Source organism: Cydia strobilella, chromosome 4 (assembly GCF_947568885.1).
Source record: "Cydia strobilella chromosome 4, ilCydStro3.1, whole genome shotgun sequence".
NCBI classification, from domain to species: Eukaryota; Metazoa; Arthropoda; class Insecta; order Lepidoptera; family Tortricidae; genus Cydia; species Cydia strobilella.
In genome coordinates, this window is record NC_086044.1 from 11547402 (window position 1) to 11567642 (window position 20241).

Below are 20241 nucleotides of genomic sequence, written 5' to 3' on the forward strand. Positions count from 1 at the left end.
TACTAACAAACAAGACAAGCGCTACCTGTTGAATTTCTCTATTTCCTTTTGGAAAAGTCGTTATGTGGACTATTACTTATATGTATATTGACCGCATTTTGTTGTTTGGCTAATAAAACGATAAACTTCTTAGGGAAAGAAATCCTTTATTTTTTTTGCTCGTCTATCTACAATTCCTTTTATCTATATATCCATGAGTTTCTGTGACGAAAACGCATGTCGCATCTTGTTATCATGTTAATCATGCGGCGTGTGCCATTGTTTGGTGTGAATCGAGTCTAATATACCTATATGTATGTCTTGATAAAAGATATATGACTAATTGTGTCAGAGGTCGCCAAGTGCATGAGGCTATATACCTAAACATGGCTATACTATAAGGGTTCCCAGTTGACTACGGAACCCTAAAAACGTAATAAAAACATATTGGAGTTCAAATTAATCATATTTGAAGATGTGTAGTAGTAGAAACCTTACATATATTTGAGCAGGCTGTGCCCACTGTAACACTGTTCCTATTCATCCTTTCATTACTCCAAGCTTGGAAAAACGCTTGCCTACTGAAATCGCTTAGACAATGGCTTTTTTGCAGGATAGCCCGTCGTCGCCAGTAGAAGTGAAAAGTTTATTTTTGAGTACATATTTAAAATTTCAGTAAGATTTATTATAAAATATTATTGTTCAGAAATCCTCGCGAGTGCGTTTTCGCTACGATGGTTCTGATTCGGTATTATTATGGTAATTGGCATGAATACTTCCACAAGTTCCACAGATAATATCCTTAACAGCGAAAAATCTCCTTTAACCTTAAGGATCCGGGAACACCCAAATATTCCGAAATATGTTTTCCCGATTTTTATGTGTTTGTCACTATCGGAATTATTATAATCGGAATTATGTGGTTTGGAATTTAATATTTCGGAATAATGGCAAATCGGAATTCGCGATTTCACACATCGTATATATTAAAATCGGGATTTATCACTATAGGAATTGTTATAATTGGAATTATGTGGTTCGGAATTTACAAAATTCGACTTTTCAGAAATATAAATCTTCGTGATTTTCATCATTCATAATCGCGACAGTCGGAATTTTGATGGGTCGAGCATTTAAAAATCGGAATGATAAAATTCGACATTCTAAAATACGGCATTTTTTTTTTCGGAATTATGTACTTAGTGTACCCTATGGATCCATCATCTGGCCTTTTATGTATACCTACAGCGTTTTAAACGGCTTTTTGGGTAATCAAAAGATAAGCTGTATCTATTTTTTATTCAGTCGTTAAAGATGTAAATCTAACCTAACAGTCCGTATGTTTTTACGACTTGTTATTTTGTTACATATTTTGAAAAGTTCGTAAGTGATGCTCACGAGCCTGCGTTACGCGCTGAGAGTTGTTTCAACAAAAGAAAATATTTCGAAAAGTATCGTTGCAAGGAAAACAAAGAGTCTGCTTCGCAAGCAGCTGGAGTTGATACAAAGCGAAATATTGCGGTGCGGCAGGATGTTTATGATTATGGCACACTCACTCTACTCGACGTCTCAATCTTTACGGTTTCGTTTTGAGTACCTACTTCAATGTTACTTAGAGTACGGGACTATTTTACTTACAGCTGCATATTGATACCTCCGGTGTGGTCAATGTAAGTTACGATGTGATAAATTAAATCGGCATATCTATGCTAATTTCGAGCAAATTTTTATAATTTTTATTTTATGTTTCCTTGTTTATACCTTTTTTTATATTATGTATAAAAAATACAAAACGTCTCATTAGACGAGACGACATTTTTAACATTCTTTCATTCATTCATTCTCTCGGCTAGACGACAATATATGTAATATATCGATCTGTTTGTGTGATATACAATGTGTTTGTACACCTATATTAGTGGAGCCGTTAACCACGTAGTACGATGAATTTTATCGACAAATCACCCCCCATATCTATGTTTTTTCTAAACCATTTTTAAATTGCACCCCTTCAAAGTTTTATGGCGCCAAACACGACTGCACTTGGTTAATGTATCGTTATCTGTCCATTTACCTTTCGTACATTAAAAAAATATCATTCGATAGCTTATGAATTAGGGCATACATTTCAAGCATAAATGTCACAGAGAATTTTCCACAATTACTCGAGAATTAATAACAAAAAGAAAAATTGCCTCCAAAAAATTACTTTTTTTTACATTTTATAATTTGTTTGGTTAACGGCTCCACTAAGTGTGTACAAACACATTGTATGTATATATAGATAAAATACTTAAGAGTCCGCAGCAAGCTCGGTTCTCCATACAAACGTAGTTACGCTTTCATTAAGCTAAATTGCTCTGAAACTTTGTACTTACAATAGGATAAGGTATATCTACTTATGCCTGTATATAATTAATTTATGTAGTTTCAGATACCATAGTTAAAAACTACACTTTCAAATACAGTACAAAGCCTGCACCAACAAACGTCTCTTTTTGGCCCAGTGGTTGACTGGTAGAGAATGCCTTAAGGCATTAAGTCCACCATTTGTACTTATTTTATGTGCAATAAAGTATAAATAAATAAATTTAAGTTTTTCATACAAATCTTGTTTTTGCTCTATTTCGTTTGTTCTATAAGCTGGAGCTATATTAATTAGTTACAGCTATAGATATACTTCGTTGGCCTTCACGTTCGAATTGGCCTGGTTGTTCATGAAATAAAACTATGGATAAGGATTATATCGTATCGCGTATACGAGATACATAATATAATCCGTTTCCATAGTTCTATTTCAGGCTATTTCATTTAATTAATCTGAAATGATATCTTGTTTAAATCAAAATATTTGATTAAGTGCATTATACCACTACAATCTGCTTACTAAAGGAAGTACAATTAAATTGAACACTATTTGTTGTTCAAAACTTTAAAACGACATAAAATGGGGGAGGGATCGGACAATAAATCCAGTCCTAACGAGCTTCCTTCAGGAATTTGCAATAAAAGAGATTACAACTTCTTAAGGAAAGATGAAGACTACAGACAGACAGATAAGCTGGAAATCGGGCTACAGAGGCAAAATAATACCAAAATATATCAAAACTCATCTAAGTAATTTACTTTGAGTCGCATCGTAATTAAATTAAAACTTGCTTTCAAAATTGCAGCATTTTTTAAATAGATGGCAGCATTTCAATATAGGTATATACTTATTATAATATGTACCTACCTATGTCGCGGCCAGATAATAGATTTTGTTCACTAACCGACTTCAAGATTTCAAAGGAGGAGGTTCTCAATTCGGTTGTATGTTTTTTTTTTATGCTTGTTACTCCATAACTCCGTCATTTCTGGACCGATTTTGAAAATTCTTTTTTTGATTGTAGGTATATACATACAGATTGGTCCCGTTTTTGTCAAAAAGCAGTTCTGATGATGGGATCCATGAGGAATCGAGGGAACTCCTCAAATGTTAAAGGCATACATATAGTGATTTTAGTATTTTCATCAACAAATCCAGCACTTACATTTAAAAAAGTGACATTTAATGAAGTGGAACTGCTGATGATGATCAGAACGGAACTCTTCAATGACGCATAGTTTACGTTTGGCGATTTGTCCTCTTCTTTATGTTTGTTAAGCAACTTAAGTTTTTAAGACATATTTTTGTCAAGCTCGAGTACTGATGATGAGACCCACGAGGAACCGAGGAAACTCCTCAAATGTGAAAGGCATACATATAGTGATTTTTGTATTTTCATCAACAAATCCAGCATTTACATTTTAAAAAGTGACATTTGATAAAGTGGAACTGCTGATGATGATCAGAATGGAACTCTTCAATGACACATAGTTCACGTTTGGCGATTTGTTCTCTTCCTTATGGATCCAGGCCCAAACTTAAACCCGGACTCAGACCCCGATCCGGGTCTGGACATGGACCCCAACTTGGACCCGGACCCGGACCGAACTCTGACCCAAACTTGGACCCTGACAGCCGAACACGGACCCGGACTCGGATCCGGACCCAGACCCGGACCCGGAAATGCTAGTAGAAAAGTGGGTTAGGTGGGTTGGTGGCTTTTGAACTGCGATTCTCACAGAACAGAACTGCTATCAGAAAAGTAGGTTAGGTTAGGTAAGAGCTGTGACCCTTACAGAAACGAAATGCTATCAGAAAAGTAGGTTAGGTTAGGTTAGAACTGCGACCCTTACAAAAACGAAATGCTACTAGAAAAGTGGGTGGTTTTACCTCCTTTTCTACATAATTAGGCAAAAGATGCTGTCTTTTTCATTTCATTGTCTGGAATCTAAGAGTGCACCATCAACAATAAGTGAACTTTCATGAATTATTATTTATATGAATTTCATGTTAACAATTTTTGTTTTGTACAATAAAGTGATCTACTACTACTACTTTCAGCGGCATCCCCAATTGAAGTCGGTTTTTTTTCTTGAAAATTATAGAATTGATCGTTTCATGATATCAATGATATGGTTAGGTTAGGTTTGACTTTTTCCTTATGTCCAACCGATCATTTCATGAAATGATTGCTACATCATGAAATGATCATTTCTAAGATCTGGCCACGACAAATATAATTATATTAGGTAAAGTAATTGGGTCTTGAACAAAATCATAATAATAAAGATACTAACTTTTCCAAAAGGCGTAAGTCCACCGCGCGGCGATGGCTCGATTCGGTCGGCAGAAGCGCACTCAGCCCACGGGGTGTCACAGGTGGAGGTCAATGTGAGGTAGCGCACCCCCACTTGATACAAGGTCCTGAGGACGCCGAGCGACCCGCCGATGGCGTGCCCCCCCTCCACGCCCACCAGTGAGCACATGCGGTGGTTCGCGTGCGCCGATACTATATCTGCGATCACACATGATTTGACTTTTGATTGACTCGCCAATTTTTTTCAGTAAATAATGATGCTAAAAGTCATAAGGCTTCATTGTGCTACGATGGAGCTCGTAACACATACACGTACGTATACCTTTTTTGTATATGTATTTATATAATGAATAAGTACCTATATTGTTACTTGGCTGGAAAGCAAATTTTTGTATAAAAAGTAGTTACATAGTTCATAGAAGTTTGACGTTGAAGGTAACACTTGCACAGTCTGGGCTATCAAAATTGCTGCCAAATTAGCTTGGTCTAATTCTAATAGATTTGTGCAACTGATAGTTTAATAATAAAGCTTCCATATCAAAATACTTAGGTAAATGCAGCGAATTAAATGTGTTAACGAAAAATAAATTACATTGAATTATAAAATATTCACTTCGTTGCGAAACTTGCGAAGAGAACGATGTACTCTACGCCTGTACTGCATTAAGGGTCTCCGGCAAGCTCGGTTCTCCATACAAACGTAGGACCCATTTTCCTCTCTGGATATTGACATTATGTTTTTTTTTTTACATAATTTGATGTAAGTATACTAACCATAGCTATGCCCCTACGTTTGACTTTTTTAGATTTTTTGATTATAGTAAAAGTTAGGAGCGAAAAACAGATTTCATGCAAATTATAAAATGCTCCCATTTCTTATAGGCCAGGAAATGAATGCTCTAAAAAAGCTATAGAAGGAAATGCTTGGAACACAATTTTTGATTTCGTAGCTTTGTTTGGACTAGTTAGGAGGTAAACATATCAAAAGTCCCCGCCCGTAACCCTGGTGCCGGGGGGGGGGGGGGGAAGAGGGGGGTTTGAAGGTTCAATTTTTCGGTTTTTCGATTATATCTCGGAAACTATGCGTCTGAGCGACATGGCCACTTATACAAAATGAAAAGTGATTTTATTTGTTACAAGTTTTATTCAGTCAAGTTTTTCGATATTTTGTATAGTTTTTGAGATATCAGCTCTTGAAGGTTTATTTAGGGCTCTCATTTTTATCTTCAACTTTTTCTAAGTAATAATGCCTGTCATCCAACACCATTAAAAAAAAAACATGAAACCCATTTTTGGCTCATGGTAACTGATGAGTGATGATTTTCGTAATATAGCGGAAAAATGTTACTACGGAATTCAGCGTAGCACACGTAGCATTTTTTGCTACGGGTGGGTTGATTTGAAAATTGTGCCTACTCACCTTTTAATTACTCTTAAATGGCTTTTAGATAAATTATCCTTAAGGAAACGTAAATTTAAATAAACTAATTTAAATACCTAAACAATGGGGCAAAAAGAAACTCGCCGATGGAAATGAATTAAAACCATTTAGGGTTTTTTTATGTCTCACAGTCAAGACAACGAGTTTTTCATGCAAATAGCTAGGATGCAAAGAGTAGATTATCTACAAAATATAAATCTGATTATACAGCTGCGCCGTTATAACAATCCGTCTTGTGAAATGTTAATCTAAAAAAAAAGTGTGTCGACAATGCCTTTTCCGCGGCCGAGGGTTTGCATAATTACTTTTAGTTAAGCACATGTTTCAACAACAAACAACATTTAGAATGATGTACTTAGTACTGAATAGTTAGGTGCTCTTCATTTCATAAAGGTATGTATAAGGGTGGATTTTTAAACGGGCTCTAAGGGTAGCTGGTAGCTACGCCAAAATGGTGAAGATATGTTTACATTTTTCGCCTTATACAAACATGTAAGGTGCAAAAGTGTAAACATATCTTTGACCTCGACTGTACCTGACGCTTGTTAATTATAAACTAAAATGCATGATACATTGCGCAGCTGCAAACGTTAATAATTAATGCTAGTAATAATAGCACTAATAGCGTACAAAATTACCCGGGGCTAGCCGGCCAACGGCAGCGCTTATGACAACGGACAAGGGAAATATTTAATAAACAGGTTACATACCGTCGGCGGAGGTGCAGAGAGTGAGCTGCGGATGGTATTTATCCGTGAGCCGCTGTATGAGATCAATTTGCTCGAACGTCAGCTGCACCGCGTCCCGGTGTTGCGCGTCGCACGGCACGTACGCGGCCCAGAACTGCGGGAACAGAACACACAAACTTGATTAAATATCACGCACGAGCCCACATGACGTTGAATGAGAATAAGATATCGTTTCGACAAAGTAAAATATTTTTTACAACATTGTTTTGTTCTTTGATACAGATATTTACGCTTTAACGATAATCTTTTATGGCAACCAATTATGAAGTCACGGGTGCTCAAACAACTCTCATAGATATATTTATAACGGCAATTAATAAAATACTGAAATAAATACATTACATTACATGACATATTGTTTCTAATGCGGTTTTTACTATTGCAGGTGTAAAATCCTACAATGTAAAACCCTAATACGACCGACCCTAGCGCCTTGTGGGTTTTTACGCATTTCTGCCGCAGGTTTTTTGGCGATTCTTGGGAATCGTAGTAAAAATCATGTGATTTAAATGTATGTACAAGTTTGAGTGTGCACAACAACAATTAACATCCAATAAGTAACGGTAGCAAGGAATTACATAGCCTTTGACATAAATGCAGAAAATGTATTTGTCGAACATGATTTGGGATTTTTTTATAAGTACCTCGTGAAATTAACCATCAGAGAGCCCCCATTATATCATTATTTAATTTAATTTTCAAATAAATCCCGTAATTTGTTACAGCGTCAATCACGAGGCACGGATGCATACATAAAAGTGCTAGTAGTATGTTCGCTACGAAAGAAATAACGCTACTGTGTACCAGTGGTTGAAAAAGTGTGACGAAAGATGAGCTTACAGGTAGCTTGTCGACTTATCAGAGTGATAGCAGTGATGTTACATTTTTTTAAATTATGTTTTTCTCATTAATTTACATTAAAGCTCGTCTGGAACTTCCATTTGTTGATTAAAAAAAGCATTTTGTATGCTTTAACATAATCCGAAATATTTTGTGATTAAATCCGATCATCTATGCGCCAAGCGCGCACAGTTACATAGGTTTACGTCATAATTTAATTCGAGAATGAACTTCTATGACAATAAATTCTACTTACCTGTCCGGCCACCCTCCCTTGTTTTAATCGCGGCAAATCGGTGTGACTCCATGAACTGGTGGCCCATGGTGATATCGTTCGCAGATCCTCATCGAATCTGAAACAAATTTATCACGCCCCTATAAATTTGGCCTAGATATGAAGGCAGGCGGTGGTTATGGTATTAGTACCACTGAAAATGGCTTTTCATATCAGCTGCTATAATATGAGTAGTTACCGACTTTACTGCGCGAATGCGAACAGTAAGCAATTAGTTATTTGTTATACAAGGGTGCAAAGGGTGTAAAGGGTGCGGGTAAAAACCCGCGAGTGTGGAATAGAAACACGAGCAACCGAAAGGATTCTATAGTTGAACCACGAGCGAAGCGAGTGGTTCGAAAATGGAATCCTGAGCGTAGCGAGTGTTTCAACACACGAGAAGTAAAATACATTTGCACCCTTGTGTAACACAAAAATTTTCCCCTCACTATAGCGAGGAAAGTGCAACATATACATACAAGCGTTAGATCATCTTCATCACTGGAATCACAATTTTTTTTACGATAATACGATATTATAAAAGAAAACTCGGGAAGTTGTGTATTTTTACACGACTGCCCAAAAAAGAGAGTGTAATGTTTTTACTTGTCGGAGTCGGTGAGAAATTTTTTGTTGACAATGTTGACACTGAGTGTTGACATTTCTGACGATGCGTTTTAAAATTGCATCGACTCGACTTGTGCGATCACAAATACATTCAACATAATTATAAAAAAACAGATGTTTCTTATGGAATTTTAAGGTTTATGACTTAAAATAATTAAATAAAGCTAAATTTGGTATTTTTTATTAAATTCTCAAACCATTTATTTAATGATAATTAATATCGAACGAACCATTATTATGAGCGTTTTACGTTTTGTCATCTGTCAAAGGCTACTTAAACACGCTCCATCCAAGTTCAAATTACTTTCCCCACTAGAGGATAAAATGCGTTTTCCCCGCTTGTTTTAAAGGATAAAAGACAGCTTTCCGAGCTAGTGAGGGGAATAGTTATTTGTGCAACAAGAGAGGAAAGTTGGTTTTTCTTGCGAGTGTTTATTTTGAGTCCCGAGAAAGTGAAAGATTCTATAATTGAATCACGAGCGAAACGAGTGATTCTAAGGTAGAATCTTGAGAGTAGCGAGGGACTCAGAAACACGAGATGTAAAATAACTTTGCTCTCGTGTTGCACACATAATTTTTCACCTCAGTAGTGAGAACATATTAAAGGTTAAAATGTATTTCGAATTACACAGAATAAACAGAAAAAAAAAGTATTACAATATGTACGATACGATAAGATACGATACGAGACCGGACCGGACCGGACCGGACCGTACCGGACCGGACCGGACAGGACCGGACCGGACCGGACCGGACCGTACCGTACAGGACCGGACCGGACCGTACCGTACCGTAGTATGAAGTTCATGGCCTTCACTAAATTAAAAAGCTACATTGTTTCACTCCCTGGAGTGAGGAAAGTCGCACTTTCCTCACTCTAGGGAGTGACGAAAGTAGGCTTATTCGAGCTGCTGAGGTGAAAAAATATTTGTATGTGTCGTATTTTGATGAATTATCAATAAGGAACTTTTTAATACGACGTAAATCATATCAATGTAACAGTATTAAGACTATTCTCGCTGATTTGGCCTTGAGCGTCTGAGCAAATGTACCCGCTTCACCCCGCGCTCCGCTCACTGCGATCGTACGTGAATTTTGACTCGCGGCACGGCAACGAGATTCAAAGAATATAATAAGACAGGCCAGAGGCGCGCCGATGGCGCTATACTCGTATTTGTGTATCTTTTGACTGCAAAGACTGTTTTACATTACACTTAGATAACATAACAACTTGGTCATCATCGAACTCTTTAGTACTTAATCCTAATAAATCAAAAGTTATGATTTTTGGCTCCAAGCATCAAATAATACAAATAGATAACCATAAACCTATCATTTCCATTTCAGGCGAAGAAATAGATCGTGTTTCTGAATCGCGTAATCTATGCGTTATAATGGATGAATGTCTTCGTTTTGAAAGTCACATAGCAGATATTGCCCGAAACTCATTTTATAGACTTAAGGTCCTCTATAGAATCCGTGATTTTCTTAGCGTAGACCTTCGAGTCAACCTTTGTGATACGCTAATACTCTCAAAGTTTGATTACGCGGACGTGGTTTATGGACCACGGTTATTAGCTAGAACTGAACGCATTATACAAAGAGTCCAGAATGCATGTGCACGTTACTGTTTTAGAATCCCTCCACGAACGCACGTGACACGTTACTTAAATTCATCAGGCATTCTTAAAATGACCTACAGAAGAGAACTTCATCTATCTTCCTTGTTGTTTGGAATATTAAAGTTTTCAAAACCCGAGTACCTCTTCCAAAAGTTCACCTGGCGTTCAAACACTTCTATGAAATATGGTCTTAGATCGGTCAACAACAAATTAGTAACTTATCATTACTGCACCTCCGCGTTTCGAGGTAGTTTTAAATACACAGCAACTACGAGTAAGTGCTGGAATAATATACCTCCGCCATTAAAGATATTAAATTCTCTTAAAAGTTTTAAAACACAGCTAAAGCGACACCTTCTTCAGATTCAAAATGAACTACCTCTTGGCGGTAGAGCAATACCCTCTTATCTTTGATTATAGCCCAGCCATATAATACATACAATAATGACATTAAATATAATATTATTTACAAATACGCACAATGCACACTTTCATTTGATACACCTTCCATATACCTATTCTTTATCTTTCTTTTTCTCATTTAATGTTCTTAATACTTAAGGTTTCTTTTTTTTTTCTTTTATCACTTAAAACTTTTTTGTCTTTATTCCTTTTATTATGTAATAGGTACTTAGTGTTTCTTTTTGTTCATAGGATCCGACTGAAAACCAGCGTTGCAGTAAATTTACTGCAACATTATGCTGAGTCGAGACTCCTTTTTAACATCACGCTGTCTTTAATCTTTAATGCCAATGTCAATTAATTTAGTTAAGAAGTAATGTACCTAGTTAGGTACATTAGTATGTAAATTATTAACCTACATATTTTATGTTTAATAATGTTTTGTGATGTTAAATAAATTTTCTCTCTCTCTCTCTCTCTCTTTGCAGCTATTTTGTCCTTTGAGTATGAGTAGATTATGCATTTAGTGGAGGTCGAAAATTATAGGAAAAATATATTAATTAATAGTGCGTTTATAGTTTTTTTATCTCTTTAATAAATTAATAAATATAAATAATGCCATTAATAGTTAACTTGTAAACTAATTAGTACATTTTTAGAATCGTTACCTTACTATTAAACTATTGTTTTTTTTTCGAGTAGGTTGATAAATAAAATAGGTAATCAATTTCAAACTATTAGTTATAGTCGGAACTATTTTTTTCCTGTGACTTATAGTTTTTTCGTAAAAAACACTACTAGATGCCGTTTTGCTACTAGGTATTTTTGGCTATTTCTACTAAACGGCAATTCGATTAAAATTATCTTTAAACTAAAAAATGTTTTAACAGTTCTGTAAATACAATGTTTTAACACCCCCTGGCACTGACTAAAATACCGAGTTGAAGAATTGCGTTGCGAGACTTGCATCTTTTACATGTAATGTTTTTGATGGGATCTCATCTCTTTTTGTAGGCAGCAGTCCTTGTTTTCGGGTACTTCTTCTTGTACGCCAGCTACCACTTTTCTCAAAGCTCATACCCATCCCACACTATAGGTACTCGTACTCATACAATACTCATGGCCATACCAAACTATTACTCGTACAATACTCATACCCTTACCCATCCCACACTATACCCGCACTCATACCTATACAATATTCATATCCTTACCATACTCATAGCCATACGATACTCATATTATACACATTTTATAACTATACACATCTTCATACTCACATTGTACATCGTAGACCTTCACCTACTATTTGTAGGAACTGCAAAAGTAATTTTGTAGTAGCATATATTTATATGGGATTACAAAGTAACTTATGCATTTCTCAAATCTTTAAAACGTGACTGATCTTGCAATATTTTTAGGTTTTTGGCTTAAGAAGCTTAAAACTACTTACTATTATTAAAATTTACAGCTTGTGGGTCTGCTAGAAGTACCTTAGAATTATGATGATTGGTGAGTGAGTGAGTGAGTGTGTCAGTGACCAAAGTAAGCAACTTTGACGTGCAATAATTTTTATACTACAAGTTTAAATGGAATGTTCTTGGGGATATATCTAAGCCATATTATGCCATATGTGTCACTAAATTCAGGGTTCTAGCTTTAGCCAACACAAAATTACAGGACGTTGAAAATGGCCTGAGTGGCTTTGAGAAAAGGATGGTACGGCCGTGCCTCTTTGTTTTAGCTCGACTTGGCGCTTTACACGCGCGACAGATTATCGCTCCGTCTGTGACGAGCTTAATAGTAAGTTTTTCCGTAAATAAAAATACGATAGGCCGTTTTGCTAGTTCTTAATCGATTAAAATATTTTAAACTACAAAAACAATTTTTTTTAACAGGTACTATACATACATACAACGTAATAGGTAATAGGTAGCTTATGTTAAATCAATTATTTATTGTTTCGAGATGGAATGGAACATTATTCAAAACGTAAAACTTGAATGACATTATAATATGTCGGTTAGAAAACATTTATTTATTTATTTATTTCAAATGAAGTTTTCTCAAACATACGTATATTATAGTATGATATATACGGATATTATCATTACATTCATTGTAATAGACCGCAAAATACCGTGTTGCGCTCGCTAATGCGCGTCGCAACCAAATCAGCGCTCTGCAGTTATTTATTCTTTGGCCACAATAACTCCGATATTATAGCACTTTGCTTGTCCATAAGCGAACATAGTGCAAGGAAGGCACGGAGCGACGAGCGACACAGCTTCCTCGTCTCAAAGCTGGCACACGACAGCCGGCCATGCCATTTTCAGGCTGCATACGCATGAAATGCGGAAAAACGTTCGATTTCTTAAGAAAATATTATTTGATTAACAAAAGCTATGTTGCATTTGTAGAACCTGTTAAAACATTTTTGTTAGTTTAAAAATAATTTTAATCGATTAAGCCGTTTAGTAGTTATAAGCAAAGTTAGCTGCAAAACGGCCTGTCGTGTTATTTTCTTTTCGGTGAAACTACAAATTGCAGGAAAAAAGTCAAATGTTACAATCGTTGTGCATAAAGTGAAGATGCATATAGGTATATATTTTTTCATAATTTTTTGTTGACTCATTTAGAAGTTATAAGCGCTAAAAAGTAACAGTTTTTGGCTAAAAGCGCCTTAATAAAACGCGATTTAAGGTAAAAATAATCAAATTATATCGAGGTAGACCCGTTCATATCATTAAATATGAAATCAATGTTATTTGTTTACGTCTTGTGCCTTTAGAGTCTTGCTTGCTTGCTTGCTCGAATTATACCTACTTAATTGTAATATTGGCTTGAGATTGTCAACTAGATATTTATTAAAAACTGTAATAGATGTCATATATTAAAGAAAAAGTGACGAAGCCCTCCAGTGGTGAAGGCCGGATTCGAGATATTTATTTTCACAATAAAATAAATAAAGAGTTATGTCTTATGTATGTAGCCAACAATCTATATAATTATATATAAACAATTACACAGTAAACACGGATTATTGCATTACATGTATACAGTGTGTAAATCCAATACGGGCAATAAATTAGACCAGATATGGAATTTATCCGTGTGATCACTAATTTTGAAGTTTTTTAAGTTACGCTTAATTATGACCCAGTAATTCATTTTTGAAAATTTACCGAGCAGCAATGTACTGCAAACATTACGTTATTTAAAATATTTTACGAGACATAAAATGACATGCAGTGAACGGAAATGACATGACATTACGAGATACGAGCTTTTTATAGTAGCTGCCAACAAGCGTTGACAGTTCCTTTAAAAACCTCGTACCTCGTAACTTCTGTGGTGCATTACATTGCGGGCCTAATTATTTTTCCCCTCACTAGCTCGGAAAGCCGTCTTTTATCCTTTAAAACAAGCGGGGAAAACCGCATTTTATCCACTAGTGGGGAAAGTAATTTGACCTTGGATGGAACGTGTTTAAGTAGCTTGACAGATAACAAAACGTAAAACGCTCATAATAATGGTTCGTTCGATATTAATAAATCATTAAATAAATGGTTTGAGAATTTAATAAAAAATACCAAATTTAGTTTTATTTACTCATTTTAAGTCATAAACCTTAAAATTCCATAAGAAACGTCTGTTTTCTAATAATGATGTTAAATATAATTCTGAACGCATAAGTTGAGTCGATGCAATTTCAAAACGCATCATTGACATTTCATACGTCAGAAATGTCAACATTGTCAACAAAATTTTTACTTTAAAACTTCTCACGTAAAAATACAGAATTTCCAGGGTTTATTGTTATAATATCGTAAAAAAATGAGTGATTCCAGTGATGAAAATGATCTAACGCCTGTGGATGTTGCACTTTCCTCGCTATAGTGAGGTGAAAAGTTTGGTGTTACACACGGGTGCAAATGTATTTTACTTCTCGTGTGTTGAAACACTCGCGGGTAAAATACAACTTTGCACCCTTGTATAACAAATAACTATTGTATGGTTAATATTTTCATTGTATTTGTAAGCAAAATTTATCTCAATTATCTCAATATACTTCTTAGGTCCAATGCTAACCACCGTTTAAATATTCCCCTGTATTGGATTTACACACTGTATACTTGGTATATGTAATGTTAGTGAGTATATTATACGTACGTATCATCTAATTTCGTACCTATTAGTCGCTCACAAATGTTCATTATAACGCTCGCCTTACTTTCATGGCATATCTCTTTATTATACCTTGAAATGCTTCGCACTAAATTAATGCATAAATCAAAGTAGAGTGCATTTGTTCAGTCAGTAATCCTTTGTACTAGTAGAAATTTAGAAATGATTGACTCCAGGTACTAAAGTCCTCGACGCTTGCAAACAATTTCATCTCGTGGAGATGAAAGACCTTAATACCGTATTCTTGTTAAGAGGAGCAAAGGATTTGCAATTTTCCTTAGTTATCATTCCTGTCTATGGAGGTTAGCTCGTATAAGATTAATAGATTACTGCGCTGCCATTAAGGTTTGTAATTGGGGCAATAATCCTTCAAACGGATAAGCGGTTACCTAATTTAACGTCTAATTCAAACATACCGTGGCTTTGGTAAAGTAAAACCCTAAGCAAATTTTAATAAGGAATATTTACGAAATACGTGGAGGATAGATAATTCAGATAATCATACTGTATGATATTTTTATACATTTTTAAGAAAGACGATTTTATTTGTCACTAACTGTTTTTAGGGTTCCGTACCAAAAAGGTAAAAATAAACCTTTATGATCCGTCTGTCACGTCGCTAAATATCTTGTAATACCTGTGTAGATAGTCATAACTAAATAGGTAGTAGGTACCTACGTACCTAATCAGTGGCTTACCCTGTACTATTTACTAATAAATAAAAGTATCGATGTAAAGCTAGTGTTGTAGATTTAAGCTTTGAGGCGTAAACTACAAGACTTGAGTCGCGACTGCTGAGCCTTGAAGCCTCGTACCTTAAAGCCTCGGAACCTTAACGACTCGAACTAAGAGTTCGTGTTGCTGCTTACGAGCAAAGAAACCTCGAGTCTTTTGGCCTCAAGCTTTAAAGCCTCCTAAGCTTTAAAGGTTTAAGTCTGTAAGGTTTTTAGCAGTAAAGGTTTGGAGCAAAAAGTAAAAGCTTTTAACAAATAAGATCAACCTATGCTATAGGGTAGGGTGAAATTTAATACGTTTTTGTGAAATAGGGAATAACAGAAAAAGATAATTATGACTTATCGCGTTTTTAGAGTTCCGTATAGTCAACTAGGAACCCTTATAGTTTCGCCATGTCTGTCCGTTCGTCTGTCTGTCAGTCCGCGGGTTGGCTCAGTGACTAGTACTAGAAAGTTGAAACTTGGTATGAATAGGTATGTGTTGTGAAATGTGAACACGCTGACAAAGTGATCGAGCAAAAACAAAAAAAAATCTTCAAGTAATCACCCAGTCTTAATTAAGTAATAAATATTTTTTTAAATACTTTTATTTTTATTTCTTATGACTCACTCATATAGGACAGAACGGAACGGGAAAATTTTAAAATATAGTTTCATAGAAAATGTATCTGGATGTACATACGCAACGGAATCACGGTTCTAAATGGTCCACCCTGTATACGTTGCAGGCAGTAAATGCGTTAACTGATGTTAAGTTACTCCTCCGATATAGATAGGTATATTATAATATTCGTAAATTCTCTACACAAAAATAATTTCTGCAAAGAGAGCTCAACGTATGAGCTCTAAGCTTGAGACAAGCTTTTAAGGTTCGGGGGCTTGAGCTTAAGTTAAAAAGCCAGAGTTCCCTATGAGGCCCGAGTCTTAAAGACTTCATTTTGACAAGTCATAAAAAGTTTGAGTCGTTAAGGTTCTAAACCGCTTTGTGAGCAAACCTTTAACGCTCTAGCTTTCAAAGCTTGAGCCTTAAAGGTTCGCGAGTCGTTAAGGTTCAAAAGTCTTGAAGACTAGTCTTTTAACAAAACTATGTAAAGCAGATAAAACGATCACAGGAACACTGTAGATATCCTAGTCGTGCTTCAAGTTATTACACTGGCATTTACACACTGGAAACGGAAGTAATCCAATCTTGCGTCGCTCGGTATTTTCTCGGAGTGGTATAGTTTAGAACCGGTGGTTGACATTGATAAGTGTATATGATACAAATTTAATATCAATACATCAGCGCACTTCGAATGGCCACTTGACGATCGTTAGCTAAAGATACTAACCTGAAATCTTTAATTCTGTTGTGTAGAAACTTCCGTATATTCCAGGGTAGATCGTTGTGTCCGTCGATGAGAGGGGACTCATGGAGAAGGCGCTCCGCCAACCGGAGACGCTCGTGCAACGGCGCGCCCGGCGGCGCGCGGAGCGCTAGCGGGCCTGCCACGCACGCCGTGCCGGCCACTAGGACTAGGATCGCTACGCAACACCAGCGCCGGTGCCAAACGGAGAACCCTGTGTAGGTAAGCATATGTTATGTTAAGTAGTAATTATGTAAAGAGAAATATCTGTTAGGTAATTTTACTATCATTAGGTATACGGGTCAATTTTGATGAAATGAGCATTTTTGATGTCCCAAGGCTAAAATTCCAACATCAAATTCCGACTTTCCGACACAGTACACAGTACCATGAAATTATATATATGTCGTCAGGATCTTACAAATGTATAGGGGCCATAAAAATGCCGTTACTGCCATACAATGTCAAAAAAATGCCATAATACATGTCAACAGCGCCTTACAAATGGCTGTATAGTGCCATGAAAATGTCGACACTCCCATACAAATGTCGATTTACCTGCCCATATATGCTACTATACTTACTAGCTAACTATAAAAAGTGGAGTGGTACCTTGTATACTGTGTTTTTTGTTGTTCCCTCCTTACACAATAATTATGAAACCAAATTTTCCAAAATCGTATGTAGGTAAAAAGGACTATATATTAGAAAATTCCTTGTCTCGAGGCGACTATATGTGTAAGGGTTAATTTAATGGTTGTTCAAAATAATAGACTAGAAGAAGTTTCGACTGACTCCGTAGGTAGCAAACAGGGTTAGCGGTCACACATTCAAATACTCGTAGACTGAGCGCAGTTTCCACCCTAGTGCAATTTTTGTTACAGTTGAAAGTTGACAAGCTCTTAACTTTTTAGGTGGCCTACGGGGGTCCATAATTATTGAAAGTCATCAGAATCAGAATCATTTATTCGTTTAACATCAGTACATAATATTGGTCTTAAAAAATAAAGCGTTGCGATCACTATGTTTTGCCGGTAGGCGTACGAATTTTTACATTTGTAATCATTACATAATGTAATGATTGTCATATTATCATTAGTCATAATACTGAAACCGTTAACTTTTCAGGATTTTCCTCGGGTTATCCTATAGATAGCTTAGGTTAGGTTAGGTTTGTTTTATGGCAATCCTGAAAAGTTACGCGTTTCTGAGAAAAACCAAATTATGACTAATGATAATATGACAATCATTACATTATGACTTTCAATAGTTATGTCAAACAATAGAGACGCGTGGCTACGTGCTCCAATAGTACATTACGATACAAGTGCGAAAAATAGGAAATTCGCAACGAGTGGTGATAAATTAAAACACGAGCGAAGGGAGTGTTTTTAATCCACACGAGTTTCGAATGACCTATTCGCACATGTATCGTACAACATTTTACAGTACATATCGTCGCTGCGCGTACAAAAGTCGCTATGTGATTTTTAACGATTTTTCGGTTTTAATGCCATTTTGAACCTTATTTCTATACGCATATGCTCCAAAAACAGCGTGGCGCTTATTTCAATATTTAAGGATTTATCAAATGTAGTTATGTGACGCCCATACAATGAATGCTCTTCCTATAATCGCTAACTGGAATAAATCACATAACTACATTAGCTTATTTGAACAGCAATTACAGACGTGTGCTAGCTATGTGATGCTTGACACATAGCGATATTTTCTACAAGTTTATTTAAAAATGATTAGATGCGCTTGCTCCCGATATGTAGTTTCTCGCACATAGCGATATTTTTATACTAGTTGCAGTCGATGTTATGTCTCTAGACTGTGCGTTTTACTATACATAGCGGGATTTTGTTATAACAATCGAGTCTTCCGTATATTAAACTATTATCTACCCTCAAGTTGTATACAGGTCCCTACTAAACATGATTATTCCATGTGAAGCGCTAGTGGCCTAGCTGTAAGAGCGTGCGACTTTCAATCCGGAGGTCGCGGGTTCAAACCCACGCTCGTACCAATGAGTTTTTCGGAACTTATGTACGAAATATCATTTGATATTTACCAGTCGCTTTTCGGTGAAGGAAAACATAGTGAGGAAACCGGACTAATCCCAAATAAGGCCTAGTTTCCCCTCTGGGTTGGAAGGTCAGATGGCAGTCGCTTTCGTAAAAACTAGGGATTAGTTCTGTTGTCAAGCAGACCCCAGGGTCCCATGAACCGTGGCAAAATGCCTGTATAATGCGAGGAAGAAGAGTTGACCTTAATATTTTTGCCTATATTTTCAAAATCCCGACTTTTAATTGATTGCAGGTTTATTTCGGAAATTATTTAAAACTCAACTTTTTGAAAATCCTTATAATAATCTTTTTTTTTTGTTGACAAAGGCCCTCCGGCTTGGGGAGGCATTTGGATATGTGGGACTCCCTCCTGCAACCATCCTCTCCTAGTAAGAGGAGAAAAGGAGATATACCCACTAAAAGCCACTCCGGCGCTCACCCTTCTGGCCGTTTTCAAGGAGGTGCGGGATGCCTGAGATTCTACTCCTTCCAGCGGCCCTGGCTTATCTTACTCCGGAGTACCCACACCGCTGGAAAGGAGAGTAATTGACGCTTGACCCACTGCCAATCGTGTAGCGCCGTGTAGTGCGGACCCCCACAGCCCGCTGGCCCTGCTAGGGGTTTAGGCGGACAGCAAATTGTGCCCATCTTCTTCACCGCCGTCTGCGCCGGTTCGGGTGCGCGTCTTCAGCTCCTACTCTCACGCTCCGTTTCCGCGGCCTCCTTCCTTGAAATGACGGTGTAGCAGAAGAAGGCAACTGCATTCCATTTCCTTTCGCTGCCCAACATAGTCATTAATACGTTGCGCAGCGAAACGTTCCCTAATCCAAGAGCCGCCGTCATGGTGCGAAACTCTAAGGCCCAACGATTGCATTCTTGACTGCAGTGTGCCTCTATGGTATGAGATCCATAGCGAAAGTCCTCCAAGTCGTCCTTCTAGCTTTGCTGCATCCGTTCGTGCCCTTGTTGACGCGTCCTCGGCAGTTCTTCGGGTGCAGGGAATTCATTTAGGGCCCTGCACCTGACCCTCTCCCTGTGCGCATCGGCGAGTACCAGAGCCTCTAATTATCACCAATTTTTTGACAATTTGAATCATGAAAACAACCTAACTTCACTGTGATTACTTACTTAATAAAGCAATGCGGGAGAAAACCAATGACAGTCCATTATAAGACTGTCATCTGATATTTGACTGTTGAATAAGTATATAAGGGGAAGTTTCAAAGTAGCACCGGTAACGGAGAAGATGAGGAGTAGTATATAGGTTCGCGCCGTAGTATGG

General features: G+C 36.8%; 1 protein-coding gene across 1 annotated transcript in view; it reads right to left on the bottom strand.

The window, feature by feature from the left end:
* Positions 1 to 20241, bottom strand: part of LOC134741102 (uncharacterized) — a 51076-nt gene that overhangs the window by 10548 nt on the left and 20287 nt on the right. Inside the window, exons 3-6 of the mRNA XM_063673873.1 lie at positions 16873 to 17101; positions 7951 to 8047; positions 6816 to 6948; positions 4645 to 4862 (exon numbers count right to left, since the gene is read on the bottom strand). Coding sequence (XP_063529943.1) covers positions 4645 to 4862; positions 6816 to 6948; positions 7951 to 8047; positions 16873 to 17101 — 677 coding nt within the window. The remainder of the gene's footprint in view (positions 1 to 4644; positions 4863 to 6815; positions 6949 to 7950; positions 8048 to 16872; positions 17102 to 20241) is intronic.